Below are 17,663 nucleotides of genomic sequence, written 5' to 3'. Positions count from 1 at the left end.
ATTGTACTTTTTATTATACTGTAATTATACTGTAGAGCTTGAGTGAAAATAATTATTTTTGTTATCACCATTTCCTCCAGGATTCTTTCCGATTGGCTAGAAGTGAAGCTTGCTGGAAGCCAGATTTCAAAGGTCACGGAACAGCAGGATGGCATACTGCAGAGCCTATATTTCTCTAACACAGTCAGGGAAAATGGACATCAAACCCACAATGTCAATGTCAGCATTAAGGTTTGTTTTTTAAAATTTATTTATTACCGTATTTTCCACACTATAAGGCACACCTTCAATAAATGGCATATCTTAAAATTTGTTTTGTATACAAGGCAGACTCAATAATAAGACGCAGTGGTGGTAGAAGTACCGTATTTTCACGACTATAAGGCGCACTTAAAAGTTTTAAATTTTCTCCAAAATAGACAGTGCGCCTTATATATGGAAAAAAATGTCATTCATTGAGGGTGCGCTTTATAATGCGGTGCACCTTATACTCGTGAAAATACGGTAGTAGTATTTTACAATTTCTCCCCCCGGATTCACAATTTTCACCTCCATATTTATAGTTTTATTGGGGAGTACAAATGTGTTACTTTGAAGGGAAAATGTTAAGAAAAAATATCATACGTCGTATTTCTGAGATGCTGTATAAATCGAAAGGATTGTCTGCTGGATTGCACATCCCGAAAGGGTCTTCTTGCCTGCACATGGACGAATTCAAAAAGAAAGTCATTAGAGAGGGGAAGTGGAAAAGCAATTCATTCATTCACATACAGATTTTCTGAAAAATAATATAATAGGCACAAAAAAAACAAATATGGATACATGATTTTATAATAATTCATTCAGTAATGGTTGTTTGCTTACTGTAAAACAGAAAATAACTTAACAAATAGTTCATGTTCATTTGCCAACATCTACTGGGGAAACAGAGTGTAGCAACGCTGTAAAGTTGTGTGCATATAAGCCGTACCTTGATTCAGTCATTTTTTGTTACAAATATGGCTTATATAGAAATATATAGAGAAAATACGGAACTTTTCCATTTCTTCCAAGTATTTTTGTGCTTGTTTTTAATGCTTGGTTAAAATTGGTTTGCTCCAGAACTTTTTGTTTATTACTACATAAGTTATTGTATTCTATTGCAGATTTACTTTAACTAAGTTAAGCACCTCGAATGCAAAATGGGCAATGCTCCATGACTTATTTGAGGCATCTTGCAGGTGTCCAGAGGTCCCCTGACTGACGACGGCTTATCTCAAGTAGAGGAGGATTTAGAGCTGCAAGGGGTGGGAGCGCTGATGATGTTACTCCCCGCGCTGCCCATCTCGGAACCGCAACGATCTGAGCGAGACGTCCCTCTACTGTCGGCCCTGCTACAGCTCAAGCAGTTGCAGCAAGTCAGCACCTGGCATAGCCCACTTCCTCTGGTTATTCTAGTGCCGGGCCCTGAGCGCTCTATTTGCAACACTCAGAGGCTCGAAAAAGGTAAATTTTGTACATTTTGTGCATAAATTAGTTAACTCATTTGCTGCCATTGACAATTCATTTCTTTATAGTGTTTGTTTTAACTTGAAAATATTTGTGCCCTTACAGAACTTAAGCTGCCTATGTTAGTTAGGGATGGCCTTATATCGGAGTACACGTTTTTGTTCATACCAGAAACCACGACTGATATGCAAGGATCAAAACAGGTAAATTTGTATATTTTTCACTACCATGAAAAGAAATTTGTCTTCTCGATTACAAGAACAAGAACTCCAAATATTGGGAAATATTTTTATTTATTTATTTTTTAACAAAATTAATGAACCAAATTATAAACTTGAAAAAAAAAATTTGGAGAATATTTTTTGTTCTCCGCTTTTTAAAATTAAAAACAAGAAGAATTACTTTTTTGTTTCTTTTGATTAATAAAATGGAAATGTGTAGGATAAAATTTAAAGATGAATATATACGTTTTTTTTTTTTAAAACTTGTATATTCTTATATATAAAACTTATATATATAAAAAAAACAACTAAATGTGTTGTTCTCAGTTTTTTTAAAAGGGAAAAATGTTCTTGACATTTAAAAAAAAAGTATTGATAAAAAAGAACTTCAATCAATGAATTGTCCATTCACTGTTACAACGCTGCTTTCACCACAATTGATGGTATGAAATCCTCAATCTCTTTTGAGAGGAATGAATGACTGTTTATTCACCCCTTTCAGTGAAAATGATATTTCACATCAATTTATTTAAATATTCAGCTGGTCTTTACAAGTCCTCCCAAGAAAACCCTAACTGCAATATGGCCCACACCATATTTTTTTCACTCCACTTTATGTGTACTTAAGTATCATGTCATTGTAAAAAACAATGCTTACATAAATCTCAAACTGATATGACTTTTTCTCTTGATTTCAGCTAAGCCTCGCTATGCATTGGCTTGTGCCCCGCACTCCCCCACCCATTCCACTGACCTGCCAGACACTGGCCCAGCTCGTCGAGGCGAGCTTGAGTCGCGAATTCAGTCGAAGAGTTTCAGAAGACCGCCAGCAGCGGGTCGCCGCCGGCCTCGCACCACAGGATCCCGCCGCCATCATCGAGCTGTATAACGCCATCATCAGTCACGTTGCTGACAATGTGTCGTCAGAAGAACTCTCCAAAATCTCGTGGCCACCGGGTGAATTCTGCGAGTCCGAAACCGGAGAATTTCTGCCACATTTAGGCTGGAACACTGCCCTGCACCTAGCCTGGTTGCGTAAAGCTATATTAAATTTGCTGTTGCCAAAGTGGAGGCAACTTTCGACTACAGGTCAGTAACTCTTACACATTACTGTGGTTGAATTCTCCGAGGCACAAATTAAATTGTTGTGTAAGGGAGAGGTTAACCCAGGGGTGTCAAACTCCCTTTGGTCTGCGGGCCGAATACAGCTTAATTTGAGATCAAGCGGGCCGGACCAGTAAACTCATTGCAAAATTACATAGAACTAACAATAAGCCCACTTTTTTTCCTTTGTATTAGTCACTAATACTAATAATTAGTGCAAAGAATGAGTAAATTATCAAAAAGTTTATTAACTGAATTTCCCTTTTACATTATGACCAATATATTATGAACAAGAGAATAACATAAGAACATAAATAAATGTCAATTCATGTTGTCACCCACAAAAACATTTCCAATTACTCCCACTAGAAATAAACAATAAGTGACTCGCAAATTTACCCCCAAAAGCAACATTCAACAAAAACTGGTTTGGAATTTCTCCCCAAAAAACAAGGAATTAAATGTGTTTCCCTGAATAAACAGCAAGTGGCCCTAAGTTCACAAGATTATACCAACCAGCATCCAAGCATTACAATCTAATTCCCCTAAACCCCATTTTATAGGTTTTCCCATATCCCCCCCTCGTTTTACACAAACATGTTCTAAATCCATCCAAATTGCGTTTACTTTCCTAATTACATTGTTATTTTTTCCTGCAGATACCTGGTCTGAGCTATGCTCAGGAATCTATCGCTATACAGATCAGATCCTAGGGACACATGCAAGTCAGCCCCTCTTCATGTCGCGTCTGGAAAATCTACTCGAGCGGATCAGATTCAATGCGAACCGCAGGAAAACTTCTGCTTCCAAGCGAAGCTGTTACTTCTTGGATGATACACCACATACCGTGTCCTCAGCATATAATCAGATTCCTTGGGTTGACGTTCTGGTCATTTGCATTGAGCACAAACTTAAAGACTGGCAGCTCCCTGGACCACCAACTTGTGAAGGTGGGAGTGCTAACTGTTTGTTTACCCGTTTAATGCTTGATGGTTACCATATTTACTCGCATATAAGCCGCTTTTTGTAAGGCAAAAAAAAGGATGACTTAATTAAGGGTATGCATTATATGCGCACAAAAAGACGACATGCACGAAACTGCAAAGTAACAAAGATGAAACGCCATAACACAATATGACAATATGGCCAGTACGGTCATTTATATTAAAATAGAGAAAAGGTAAACAGATAATACTAATAGCGAATTAGCTTTTTAGGGCAATTTTAAGGGTGCGGCTTCTAGATGGACGCGGCTTATATGTGAGTAAATACGGTCCTAATCATGACATGGTGTATTTTTTTTCTTAAGATGCTGTCACAAGTGATGGGGAGATCCTGGTTTACTATCTCAGCGAGTCATTGAAGGGCTTCGAACCGCCTAAAGAATGGAATGAGGCTGTTAGAATGACCCACAGAGAGAAACAGCAAGATGATAAAGGGTAAGATTCTGTAACACCCCTCTTACCTACATTTATCAGGGTTAAAAAATGTTTTAGCATAGAGCGTAATGAATTTCTCTACTTTGAGATGCAACTAAAAGATTTCAATATTCAGTGTGCCTAATAATTCGATAGGTCTAATATGTGGATCATTATTGGTTATTAATTGTATGAAAGTCCCTTTAGCTCTAGCTACTTGATGTATAACAACTTCTAACCACCACTACCACTTCTACAGCTCTCTTTAGTGGATGTTTAGCACAACCCAATACTATAACACAAGACGTTCAGATACAATCTTAATGCATTATGGGACCCAGCTCGTATGTCATTTTACGAGTACTGTATTTTTACGACTATAAGGCGCACTTAAAAGTCTTAAATTTTCTCCAAAATAGACAGTGCGCCTTATAATCCAGTGCGCCTTATAATCCAGTGCGCCTTATATATGGAAAAAACAGAAAACTAAAAACGAAAAACCACCACTGTCGGATATTAAAAAAAAAAACACAAACGCCTGAATTGAAACAATACTGTTAAATATGCAGATGCCATCTTAGTTTACAAAATCTTCCATCATATAGCTCCTCCCCCACTGCAAGATTTTATACAAAAAAATTCCAAAACAGCAACAATGGTTGGCTCTAGAGGTGACTGTGTAGTGAGTGCTTCATCCCTGGAAGTCAATAGCAATTACCGTATTTTCACGACTATAAGGCACACTTAAAAGTCTTAAATTTTCTCCAAAATAGACAGTGCGCCCCTATATATGGAAAAAAAAGTAATTCATTGATGGTGCGCCTTATAATGTGGTGCGCCTAATAGTCGTGAAAATACGGTATCTCAAATTATTTTTTCCCATTGAAAATAACTAAATACAGTAGTGCTTTTGCATACAAGTGCCCCGACATATATAGAGGACCAGAGTTGGCCACTCCTGATCTACTGGTTGATTGATTGATTAGCCTCTCTGGTACTGAATTCTGGGGGTCAAGCTTCTTTTTGTTCTGTGTTGTGTTGTATGTCGTAGTGATAGAAAAACCGGTTACAAATGTTCTCTTAATCGTCTAGTTTTAAAAATTCTGCGACCAACTTTGGTCTTGTCCAGAGGTCTTGGATGGTTAGATTTGTGGGGTCATTTGTACACGAAAAAAGATGTTCAGCTTCTGATCTACTGGTCACTACGCCCACTGCATTTTATAATCCGGTGCGATTTATATGCAAAACAAATGTTAAGATATGCCTATTCTAAAAGGTGCCTCTTATAGTGTGGAAAATACGGTATATTCCTTATATTAGGAGATCATTGGGTTAATGATTGTTTTCTCCTCCCCTAAAGGACAAGTACAATGGCCTGTGAATCACCCAATAGCCTGTCAATCAAGCAGAAGTTGTTTTCATGTATACTGGATCCTGTTGAGGCCCGTGAAGCCCCTCTGGACATCTCCCATTCTTCCACAGCGGTAGAAGCTCTCACCCACAAAGTGTTCCAGACTTTGGAGGAAGAGAAGGCTGAAAGCTTAAGGTAAAATGACCATTCTATTCTGGTATATACAGAGCTGCCAATGTCTCAGCAATATTCAGAGTTTACTCGAAAAAGTCACTTACGTTTTCTTTGAAGCAATCATTTCGTAAAAGTACCAAATTCCAATTTAAATGTCTGGAAATTCAGACCATCACTACGGCTTCCGCATCTGATTCAACCGCAGTGTGAACCCGATGAATTTGGTAACACACAACTGCATTGTGAATCATCCGAGTTGCAAGTTCTGACAAATGATTCGTCCTGTGCGTCTTCAGCGTGGCAATTGATTCAGAATCGATGGCATAGTTAGCCTCTATTGCTTTAACATTTTCGGGTTTTTTTTTCCACAAGTGAAGTATTATTTAAGGCCAACTAAACCAACAGTCTTTTGTTTTGAAACAACTGCTCTCATTAACGGGGTTGTTCTAAGGGAATTAGGAGTACTACACAGCAATATGCCTGCTGGGATAAGTGAAAAATGGATGGCAATTTGGATGAAACTTCTAGTAAGAAACCCAGACACTCGCAGAGGTTTATTGATTGTAATCGACGAAATATTCCATGTTGACGCTGTCACCAAAACGACCGAAATTTGGACATTGTACAACAAGCAAGTGCGACTTCAGCGATACAAGAATTACTGACTGTAAAACGCACAAAGGATCCAAACACAATAAAACGTATTTTCATTCTGCTGTAATAGTTTGCAAAATGCAATATTTCAATTCATGCAAAAACATGATAATAACAGTTTGATTGTCCCATGTCATTATTAATTTTTACATTTTATATCGATTTTGCGTGAATTGCGTTCATTCCAGAAAACTCCGGAAATGGGACAAGAATACTTCTGAAATGAGGTCAATGGAGGTTGGCAGCTCTGTAGATATGCTACGGACTACTGTGCGTTAACATTGAAATTCAAATGTTTAAACTGTACACTGAAACTTAACTCACAGGCATACAAATTGTCACTTTGTGCAGGAGTACACAACAGCTCCAGCGATGGCTTGACGATGGGGACTGTTTGGACATGTGGTCCGACACATCACTCCTTCTCCCGTCTTCCATTCTGCTCTCCATGCCCACTCTTCTGAAGCTTGGACCCACACTCAAGTCTCCAGAAACTGCTTTTGCAAAGGTCTGACTTATTTTTGTCTTTTACAGTAATAGCTTGTTTATAGCTGTAGATATGCTGCAAATAACTGCAATGTACGGAAGGTTTTTTTTTTATGGTTTCTATTGTTATTTTTAAAAAAACCTTTATGCAGTCTTCCACACTATATGGCACAACTAAAGGCAGTTTTTTAAAAATACTTCCTACTTTGACATTTTTCAATCCACTGCCAATTTATTCAGAGTAAATTATCTTATCTGTATGGCAAAGTAAGGCTTTTCCCTCAAACTAAGACAATTTTCCCAAAAGCTGGTAGTGCATATTCTCATCTGATGTGCCTTCTATATGGATCAATATTGGCAATCATTGTATAGAATTCCCTTTAGCACAGCTCCATCTAGTTAATCTGTAACACAAGCCCTAACTACTCTTACAGCTCTATCTAGTGGATGTATAACACAAGTCCCAACTATTCATTATCACCACCACCAATGATTGAAAAAATAAATGCAAAGTAGGCTGCATTTTAATTTTGAAGGTTAAAACAGTCTTAAAGTTAACTAAAACGTAGGGTAAATTAATTCATAAATACTTTAATAGGTGGATATTGTGTCATTTATAATTATGGATTGAATTATTATTATTAATGATTAAAAAAAGTTGTTAGGGCAGGGTTGGTGTCAGTTGTTGGGATAAGTTGAGGTTAGTGGGTCAATATACATTTGCCAAGAATGTTTTTCTGTAAGTATCAAATGCAAATTAAAGTTGTCTATGGCTATGTTCACAGGAAGCACAGAGATTTGATCCAGTGGAGAAAGACAAGCATTCCCCAAGGAGTCGTTTGTCATTGAGCGAGAGATTAAAACACCTTCAGCAGCAGATTGGAGCAAGTCGTGAGGAAGAATTGGCTTGCAAATTAAAGCTGACCGCAATGATGAGCATTGTTGATGACTGAATGAAAAAGATACTTGGGATTTACATTTATAGCTCAAAGACTATTTTATTACCATAATGTGACATATAGCATGAGTAGTTAATGTTTGTGCATTTAATGTTTGTTTTTCATTTATATTAAAACCTTGGACAACTGTGCAAACTCACCCATACCTAGGTGCAATTTAGAATGTACCATCAGCCTACCATGGCATGTTTTTGAAATTTGGGAGGCAACCCACGCAGGCCCGGGGAAATCATGCAAACTCTACACAGGACTCTCCAAAGCTCTGAGGCCGACACGCTAATCTCTAATCCGCCTTCTCTCAGACTGCTATTTTTTAGCAAAGATAAGTTCAGTCCCTTAGGGAACATCTAAGTGATGTTCTTTGAAGCAGATAATTGCTGGACAATGGCAATGAAATCAAGTATCTGACAGCAAAGGAAAAAACAAGGATTTGTCAAATATTTCAATGAATTTCCAGAAATGTAATGATTGCCTGATAAGATGAATAAAATTCTAGATTTGAATGAAGTTACACTGAGCTCCTAAATTAATTTTGACTATATATTTCATTTTGTTCAGGATGTCGTCTTTCTGGTGCCTGTTGTTAGTTGGGATAGATTGAGAAAATAATTGAATGAATATTTGTACCCTAAAGTGTCAATTTTCATTAAAAAAAACTATTTATATTAACTAGGACATGAGCAGCAAATGTGAAATGTGATAATTACATCAAATGTCCCCTGTTGAATATTTTTTTTTCACACTTGTAATCGTAGTTGTAACAAAGTCATCAAAACACACGCAAATCCTAACTTGAAAGGTCTTATGTCACAGTGGCGCCTCTCGTAAAGAACGTTTTGGTACCAATGTACTTTTACTGCAGTGTAAAGTCCCACACTGTTCTATCGCAGATACCTCCAACTGAAAAGCACATAGAAAACTGTGGTCTCCATCTTGCGTATGTCACAGAAATGCTCACGCTTTATGTCGTTTCTTTGGTCTCTCAATGGGACACTGAACTTCCGGTCCGAGGATGTGTTTGGCTTGCATTGTGCTTCAGTCCATTAACATTAAGACTTAACTTGCAGCTCCTTCATTTTTGCCATGTGTTCCAAGCGCCATGAGCCTTTGTAGATCCACTCTTTATGTTCAGATTCCTAAAGATTAAAAATAAATGAACAATGAATACAGAGGACAAACACTTCCTTTAAATGAATAATGATTTGAGTTCAAATAAATATAATTTAGAGATATAGTTTGAGTATATACTAACATTAAATGGATTGGTATTACTAGGCCAGGGTGATATGACAAAAATCACCACGATGAAAACAAATTATCAGTCAATATCAATAATTATCACAATAAACTAGCATAATTTTTCTTTCAGATTAGAAACTTCAAACTCTGCCATGTATGTGCACTCATTTACTTTTTACTATGTAATAGAAATACCTAGTAGACATCTGGTATATTAACAATCATTACTAATTTAATGTGAAGTTTGTAAGATTCTGATGACACAGCACAATTCTAAATTGCAATGTGCCTAATCTGGCAACTCAAAGTGAAAGGGATTCTGTACGCTTCTTTTCATTTTACATTTTTTTTCGTTCTCCTAAGCCCTAAAGGATAAAGATATAACAATTTCATATGAGATACGTATGCATATGTATGCAAAAAAGATAAGAAAATTATCTATTAAGCTATTACAATAAGAGATGTGAAAACATTTTCCAATGGGGTACAATTGTGAGCGGTAGCTAAGTCAACAGGCATGTAAACACACAAATTAACTTAAGCAAACTCAAGAAACTACTCTGTGATGAATGGGGGTTGACGACACAAGAATCGGTTGCGCTCCGCGATCGCAGTAACGCTTCTTTGCCGCTTTTTATTACATATTGCCCTTGTAACAGCCAACATTCTGCTACACTTCTCAGGTTTACCACTAAAATTAAGATACTCAAAACTGCCTCTCCAGTAGGTCAGCAGTCAAACCCTGAGATGCTGAAATCAATGTAACAGATTGTAGAATTGTACTGCAACCTGTGTTTCAATTGTATAAATATATCTTGTAATATTGCCATACCTTTAGATTATGTTTTTAGTTCATTCCCTCCTATTGGCAGTTCTAAACATCAAATCTATTTAACTAGGAAGGCTACCAGATTCACTGATATTCAACATGATGTTCAATCACATTTTACTTACCACGAAGAGGACCTGCATCAGGTTACAGTCAAGCATATGGACCATACACTTCTGCTGAACTCCGTTATACTCCACATTAAGACACTGTCCAAACTTGCATTGGGCGATAGGAGGGCAAGGCCAGACCTTTAGATATTCCTCTACAAATATCCTGTGCGAAGCATTCTCTATATCGTCCATTGGATTTTCCACTGCGAACGGATGGATGAGAAACGGAAAAGCTTTAAATCTAGACATTTGTTTGTGATGCTTTAGGGTTGAAAATGCAACATTACCCACTATTTTCATATTTCTGTTTAGTAAAATAATTGCAAAAAAAAAGATCCAAACTTACAAGGTTTGCACACCAGGTGAAGACAAGGTAAACCAACATACAGTGACGTCTGATCATCAAAAAAGACCAGAAACCTATGAACGTATGGAGTCAAGTCATTCTAAGGCATCGGTGTCAAACATACGGCCCGCGGGCCGGATCCGGCCCGTCTGGTGGTTTGGTACGGCCCGGGGAAGAAAGCTGCATTGTATAAAAAAATTTAATTTTCTTTAAAACTTGTAGTTCTTGTATTATCCGCTAGGGGGCGCAGTATTTCAGTACGTGCAGACATGAATTGATATTTATTTATGTTCTTATGTTATTCTCTTGTTCATAATATATTGTTCATAATGTAAAAGGAAAATTCTGTTAATAAACATTTTGGTAATTTACTCATTCTTTGCACTAATTATTATTATTAGTGACTAATACAAAGGAAAAAAGTGGGCCTATTGTTAGTTCTATGTAATTTTGCAATGAGTTTACTGGTCCGGCCCGCTTGATCTCAAATTAAGCTGTATTCGGCCCGCAGACCAAAGGGAGTTTGACACCCCTGTTCTAAGGCATCCCAAAGATCATAGGACAAGCACACTATATGTAATATACCTCTGATGGTTCTTTCTGGTCGGAAGTTCTGCCAAAAAGGCGGGCTGGAATGAGTTCTCGGTCTTTTGGGCGACCACCACTCGAGCACCTACATACATGTTTTCCAACTTAGGGGTATTTCTGAAGGCAAGGTGGTGCGCGGGGACGAAGTATTCAGTGTCATCTTTAAACAGGACTGCATATTTCAGTACACCATCTGTTGGAAAAAATAAACTTTGATTATTAGCTTTAGCTGCTTATGCCACGCCATGTCTAAAATCAGAAGGAAATTAGCCTTACCCTTTTTGAGAATTTGATTCACCCTCCCTAAGTCCCAAGACATTTCCTCCCTTTTGGCCAAAACCTTCATATTGACTAAAATCTCAGCATGAAACGCTTCAGAGGGCTCCTTTGAGGACATCACTGTTGACTGGGAGCATGATGATATTATGCACACTGTAGATGGTTCTTTAAGTGCAAGGGATAAAAACATTAATAAATAATTTTGAATACAACGTTATAAGAATGGTAGCCTGACAAGCCAACCTGACTTTCTATGGAATTAGATTTATGTAAAAAAACAAAACTTGCATGTTACTAAGAACAGGATAAAGATTACCGTATTTTCACGACTATAAGGTGCACCGCATTATAAGGCGCACCCTCAACGAATGACATTTTTTCCTTATATAAGGCGCACTGTATTATACGGCGCACTGTCTATTTTGGAGAAAATTTAAGACTTTTAAGTGCGCCTTATAGTCGTGAAAATTCGGTAATTGCTATTGACTTCCAGGTATGAAGCACTCACAGTCACCTCTAGAGCCAGCCATTGTTGATATTTTGTATTTTTTTTTGTATAAAATCTTGCAGTGGGGGAGGAGCTATATGACGGAAGATTTTGTAAACTAAGATGGCATCTGCATATTTAACACTATTGTTTCAGTTCAGGCGTTTGTGTTTTTTTAATATCCGACAGTGGTGCTTTTTCGTTTTTGGTTTTCTGTCTTTTTTCCATATATAAGGTACACTGTATTATAAGGCGCACTGTATTATAAGGCGCACTGTATTATAAAGCGCACTGGATTATAAGGCGCACTGTCTATTTTGGGGAAAATTTAAGACTTTTAAGTGCGCCTTATAGTCGGGAAAATACGGTAGTTAAGCCGGGTATTTTGTGGTTTCAATACCAGTCCAATATCAACAATATGGATTTTAAAGGGTAACCCAAATCACAGAATACCTGACTGAATTGCCATTGTACCTTGTACATAGTACTGATGCTTTACTGGTATCAGTACTGAAACGGCACTAAAATACTCAGTATTTGACAATAGGTACTAAGAAGAACATCCTGATGATGCGCAACATACTTTTCCAGATCTAGTTTTCGACTGCCAGTTACATACACCAATATAAAAAAAAACCCAAGCATTTGTCACCCTTCCCAGGATGATGGTTGTCCATTGGTGTGGCGTTCAATCTTTTAATTTTACAACGTGTTTATCGCAAAGTAGACATCCAATCCATTTGAAGTGGGAGAGTTAAGCAGTGCCTGACAATGGTAGCAAGTTCCACAGAAATAAATATACAATAATGTAATATTAAAAAGGGATTTTTTTTTTAAAAATGGTCTCGTTACAGCATCCGCTGATACCACACAGCCCTGGTATCACGCAGCAAATCAATTTTTATCAGTGGGATATACCATATTTTCTCGCGAATAAGCCCTTAAAAATTGTTGAATTATACATTTTCTCGTGTATAAGCCGGCCCTTGATTCCCTATTTTGACCTACATTTTCTTTACGTTTTAATAGGGAGTTGAAATGTGTTACTTTAAAGGGAAAATCTTAAGAAAAATCATCGCACATGGCATTTCTGAGATACTGTATGAATCAAAAGCACATTATTAGGATCAATATCGTAAGAAAATTAATCATTCATACAGAAATGATTGTTTTCTTATTGCAAAACCAAAAATAACCACAAATAGTAAATGTTAAATTGCCAACATCTATTGGTGAAAAAGAGTAATGCAGCGCTTTAAGTCTTGAGCGCATATACGCTGTTCCCTTGATTCAGTCATCATTTTTTTAGTTACAAATGCGGCTTATATGCGAGAGAATACGGTAAGTACACGTTGAAAGTCAGCCTGGCGTCGTGGATCATGCGTTAAATTTCTGTATTTACCTATTTGCGTTGGTCCTGTTTCCTTTGTCTTGCCCACAGTAACAGTTTGTTTTGGATTGATTATCCATGAGGATGAATGTGTTCCGCTTCCCAGAGCTTCGTTTGGTTTTGGGTTGGTTTTGTCTATTGATTTTTTTGCAACATCTGGTATTGCGTTCGCTGGTGGGTTTGATTTATTTGTTGTTTTAATCTCGCTCCGATATGTTCTACTCACACAGCGTTTTTTAGGTGATGATGGCTCCGGTATAAAATCCGGATCGTTGTCACTATCGCTGTTGCTAGGGTAAAAATCACTGTCACTGTGGCGCCTTGCTTTAGGGTGTTCACCATAACGACTTCTTGGACGTTGTTCCCTGTCACATTTTTTAACTTCTTCCACATTGCCACTATGATTCTCAAAACATTTTGGCGTCAAAATCTGATCTTTGCTGACAGAAAGATTGTTCAAAGCCACATTTGGCTCTTGTTTCAAAATAACTTGGCCGTCAGTGCTATTGGAATCATCTGTTGTAATAGGTACGCCACTAGTTGACGGACTGTTACAGGCCTCTAAATTAGAATTGGGTGGCGAGGAAGTGGGTGTTCCTGCAAAACAAAGAAAAGTACATGAAAAGGAGAGATGAAATCTATTGGAATGGTCTTAACTGAAGCAGCTCACTTAAAAGACTAGGATTTGGATGAATCGATTAATTAATTTACCATCACTTATTTCAATGAGATCCTCATCATCATCTATGTCTCTGTATTCCCAACCCAGTAAAGTGTATTGTTTCTTCACAATAGCCTCATATGCTGCCACCGAGCTGTGGGAAATGAAAGTGTAAAGGAGAGAAAGGGGGGGAAAAAGAGCAAATAGTGAAAAAATAGAAGACAAGAGCACTCTACATATACAGTGTTCCCTCGGTTATCGCGGTTAATGGGGACCGGGACCACCCGCGATGAGTGAATTTCTGCGAAGTAGGGATTCCCCTTCGAAAATGCTTAATTTGAATTTAATTCAAAAAATATATATATATATATATATTTTTTACCCCCCCTGTATACAGTACACCATATAGAATACGAGTAGAGAGAGTGAAATTCATGTTATAACAAAAAACTGTAAAATATGTTGTTTTAATGTAATATTTGTATTGTTTTTTTATCCCAAAAAAATCTGTGAAGCTGAGTCCGCGGTAGCTGAACTGCGAAGTAGTGAGAGAACACTGTACATACAATGACAGAATTCTACCATTGTCTACTGTGCATTGCATTATTTGTTAGCACTGAGATAAAATGGCTATCAAACCAAAGCTACATGATTTTTTTATGTCGTCAAGGGAGTTTCAACTAAATTGTATTGACTGCCCCCATGTTTTCTTGAACAGCTTATATATTGTCTTTTATCACAAAACACCTAACCTGTAACAAAAAAAATGCATTGTGAATGCATGCATACTTCATAGCGCTTTTTCTACAAGACATTTTTTACTTAATTGTGCATGTTTTTAGATTTTGAAAGCGACTTGTCGTTTATACAGTGTTACTTCTACTTACAAAATTAATTGGTTCCAGAAGTTTTTTCTGGAACTTGGATTTTTATTAAATAAAGGCATAGTTTACATTGAATTCGCATAAGAGGTTCCCCAATTTGTAATTCTAGCAATTCAAAAACCTTTAAAAAATGATAAAAGTATAAAAATTTTGTAGACTTTCTAAATATATGTATGCAAGTCAAAAAGCTCACAAATATAAGAAAACTATTTAGTACCCAGTAAAATATTAGCACAACATCGAACCAAACAAAAACAAATCCAATACCTCTCAGTTCAAATATGCAATAACTAAAGTGAGCGCTCTCAAGCAATTTGGTTGTTATATTTGATGGTTTACCTATTTTAAAATTTCCTAAATTGGACTAATTATTGTAGAATTTTGAAACAATAACGTGCAGAATAAAGTGTTTCGTAACTTGAAAATTTCACATGTTGAAGCATTTGTAAGTGGAGGTACCGAATTCACCAGAGACTCACTTTCTGAGTTTTAGCAGTTGGTCACCTTGTGTCTTCCACTTTTCCAGTAGCTTCTGCAAAATATTGCATTGCTCCAGTATTTCAGGAGGAATCACAATCATATTCTTCACAGTCTCCGAAATCCAAATCGTGAGTTCATCTTGGGTTATTTCTACCTTATTGTCCTCCATAATCACTACAAACACACAAGAGTACATATTGAAATTTAGTTAGTCACTGACATAAGGCATTGCAAGCAAAGGATACTTAACCCTCATTTTTTTGTGATTTATTAGCTACAATTATTAAGATAGGGATATAGGTACTTTACAGGTCTGGATATAAAGAGAGTATCGGCAACAAATTATGAACCCCTTTATAAATCTCAGTGGTGATTTAAAAAGAATGTTGTAATGGCTATCAGCATTTTTTGGGGAGGTTGACACAACACTTCTTTTTCCTTTCAGAATTTGGAACATTTAAGCGATTATGCCTGACAGACGCATAATTAATAGGTGTAGCAAAACAACAAAAGAATGAAGAAGCCTGCATATATTATTAAAAGTGTTCATTTTTTTTAGTCTCTACCGACTCACTGCGACAGACAACGCACATTGTGATGATCATGTGACATATTGTCCCCACATCTCTACTCATTCTTACTCCAGAATAAAACACCAAGCAAAACAAAGCAAGAAACTGAGCAAAATTCAAGTTTCATCAAAATTAATCAAATTTATTATTTTTGGTGGTCCAAATATACCAAGGAAAACTGGAGATGTTTTAAATTAATGGTAGAAAATATCCTTTTCAGATTGACAAAGTGTATCACATTTCTGTCCATATAGTGGTCATCCTACAAAATGGGGAAAGGTTGTAAAATTATTCCAGAACACACAACATGGCAACTTTACCAAACGTGAACATTTCATCCATTCTTTCAATCATTCATTTTCTGAACCATTTTATCCTCACAAGGGTCATGGGGGGTGGTGGAGCCTATCCCAGCTGACTTCAGGCACGAAGCAGAGACACCCTGAATTGGTACCCAGCTAATCGCAGGGCAAAAGGAGCCATCTATCCATTCACAATCACACCTAGGGGGATTTTTTTTTCAGGCTCTTTAACTTAAAAAAGGCTGTGGGTTAGGACCTCCTGAGTTCTGATGCAGTATAGATGTGCTTCTATATATATGTATGTGTATGTATATATATATATATATATATATCTCAGCAACACGGTTACCTATTTATATATTTATTCATGTATTTATTTATTGACTTACTATTAAGTACCTATTTGTGTATAATGCCTTTCCTATTCCTGCATCCTCACCCTCTTCCTACTGCAACAAAGAAATTTCCCGATTACGGGATGAATAAAGTTATCCAATTTTATAGTGTCCAACTAGCCTACCATGTATGTCTTTGGTCTGTGGGAGGAAACCAGGGTACCCGGAGAAAACCCACGCAGACCCAGGAAGAACATGCAAACTCCACACAGGTGGACCGACCTGGATTTGAACCTAGGACCCCAGAACTGTGAGGCCGACACACTAACCACTCACTAGCCGGACCACCCAATTTGAACATCAGATTTAAAAACAATTGTCGTAGAGGACATTTGAGGCAGAAGGCCTGACAAGGGCATATTTTTATAGTAAATATTAGTATAATAAATGGACCGGTGGGATTATTTAAAAAAAAAAAAAAAAAAAAAAGGTCAGGGCTCAAAGGGTTAATACGGGAATCAATTGGTGACTCAAAAGTTTCTATCAAAATTGTGTCTATGTTAAATCATTGGATGCCATTGACGGCGATTGACTATCAAATCACATTTTACCTAAACTGCCCGTTTAAATGAAATGGACGTCTAACGTTTTTAAATGACAGGCAATGTCTTAAGACACTTTTTAAAGCAATAGTATAGTCATGTCGTACTTTTAAAAAATTTAGCACGTAAATCTTCTGATAAATTCATCGCCAAAATGGATCATATTAAAAGTGTTTAAAAAAAACTTCAGCAAAACACTAATATTCTAACCTTCTTATTACTTCTATTTACCCTAATTTATGAACAATTAAATTAGGTCTTAAGCAGTTACATTAGGTTTCAACGATTGAGGTGTGAAGCAGTTACATTAGGTTTCAACGATTGAGGTGTGAAGCAGTTACATTAGGTTTCAACGATGGAGAACTGTTCAATTGATTAAAGACATACAAGCATTTTTACAGATTTCAAGCACCGTGCACGCGTTTAATGTAAACTGTTGAACTAGCAACTTAAAGCAATGTCCCCAAATTTGACTGTTAAGAGTTTATACTATCGACCAAGAAAATGGCAGTTGATGGTAACCAAAATGTATAGGGATACTTACATTATTTTAAACATTTATTTTTCTCGAAAATTATGTGTCTCACAACGTGCACCAAAGCTGCAGACCAGGTTTAAAGGCGAATTTCCTCAATGGACGTTTGGAAAACAAGCCGTGTGTGAGATGCATTTCTTCCTCGTTGTTTCTCATGCAAGCTAAT

At 37.0% G+C, this 17,663-nt stretch overlaps 2 protein-coding genes across 3 annotated transcripts in view; one reads left to right on the top strand and one right to left on the bottom strand.

Moving 5' to 3' along the window:
• Nucleotides 1–8,366, top strand: part of mcm3ap (minichromosome maintenance complex component 3 associated protein) — a 23,998-nt gene extending 15,632 nt beyond the window's left edge. The window contains exons 21-29 of the mRNA XM_077743307.1: nt 81–231; nt 1,221–1,485; nt 1,594–1,691; nt 2,408–2,798; nt 3,473–3,763; nt 4,123–4,252; nt 5,592–5,777; nt 6,762–6,918; nt 7,682–8,366. Coding sequence (XP_077599433.1) covers nt 81–231; nt 1,221–1,485; nt 1,594–1,691; nt 2,408–2,798; nt 3,473–3,763; nt 4,123–4,252; nt 5,592–5,777; nt 6,762–6,918; nt 7,682–7,849 — 1,837 coding nt within the window. The 3' untranslated portion in view covers nt 7,850–8,366. The remainder of the gene's footprint in view (nt 1–80; nt 232–1,220; nt 1,486–1,593; nt 1,692–2,407; nt 2,799–3,472; nt 3,764–4,122; nt 4,253–5,591; nt 5,778–6,761; nt 6,919–7,681) is intronic.
• Nucleotides 6,441–17,663, bottom strand: setdb1a (SET domain bifurcated histone lysine methyltransferase 1a). 2 transcript variants are annotated; one of them, XM_077743305.1, is made up of 9 exons: nt 17,507–17,663; nt 15,151–15,325; nt 13,838–13,941; nt 13,139–13,723; nt 11,247–11,414; nt 10,968–11,163; nt 10,383–10,456; nt 10,049–10,239; nt 6,441–8,991 (listed from the first exon to the last, which is right to left on the bottom strand). In XM_077743305.1, the coding sequence occupies exons 2-9, from the start codon at nt 15,318–15,320 to the stop codon at nt 8,905–8,907; spliced, it is 1,575 nt and encodes a 524-aa protein (XP_077599431.1). In that variant the 5' UTR covers nt 15,321–15,325; nt 17,507–17,663; the 3' UTR covers nt 6,441–8,904. The 2 variants fall into 2 exon arrangements, with proteins under 2 accessions (XP_077599431.1, XP_077599432.1); XM_077743306.1 differs by having other exon boundaries at nt 15,176–15,325.

Source organism: Stigmatopora nigra, chromosome 21 (genome assembly GCF_051989575.1).
Source record: "Stigmatopora nigra isolate UIUO_SnigA chromosome 21, RoL_Snig_1.1, whole genome shotgun sequence".
NCBI classification, from domain to species: Eukaryota; Metazoa; Chordata; class Actinopteri; order Syngnathiformes; family Syngnathidae; genus Stigmatopora; species Stigmatopora nigra.
The sequence above is the reverse complement of the archived record's forward strand: the minus strand, read 5'-3'. Positions and strand labels throughout refer to the sequence as shown.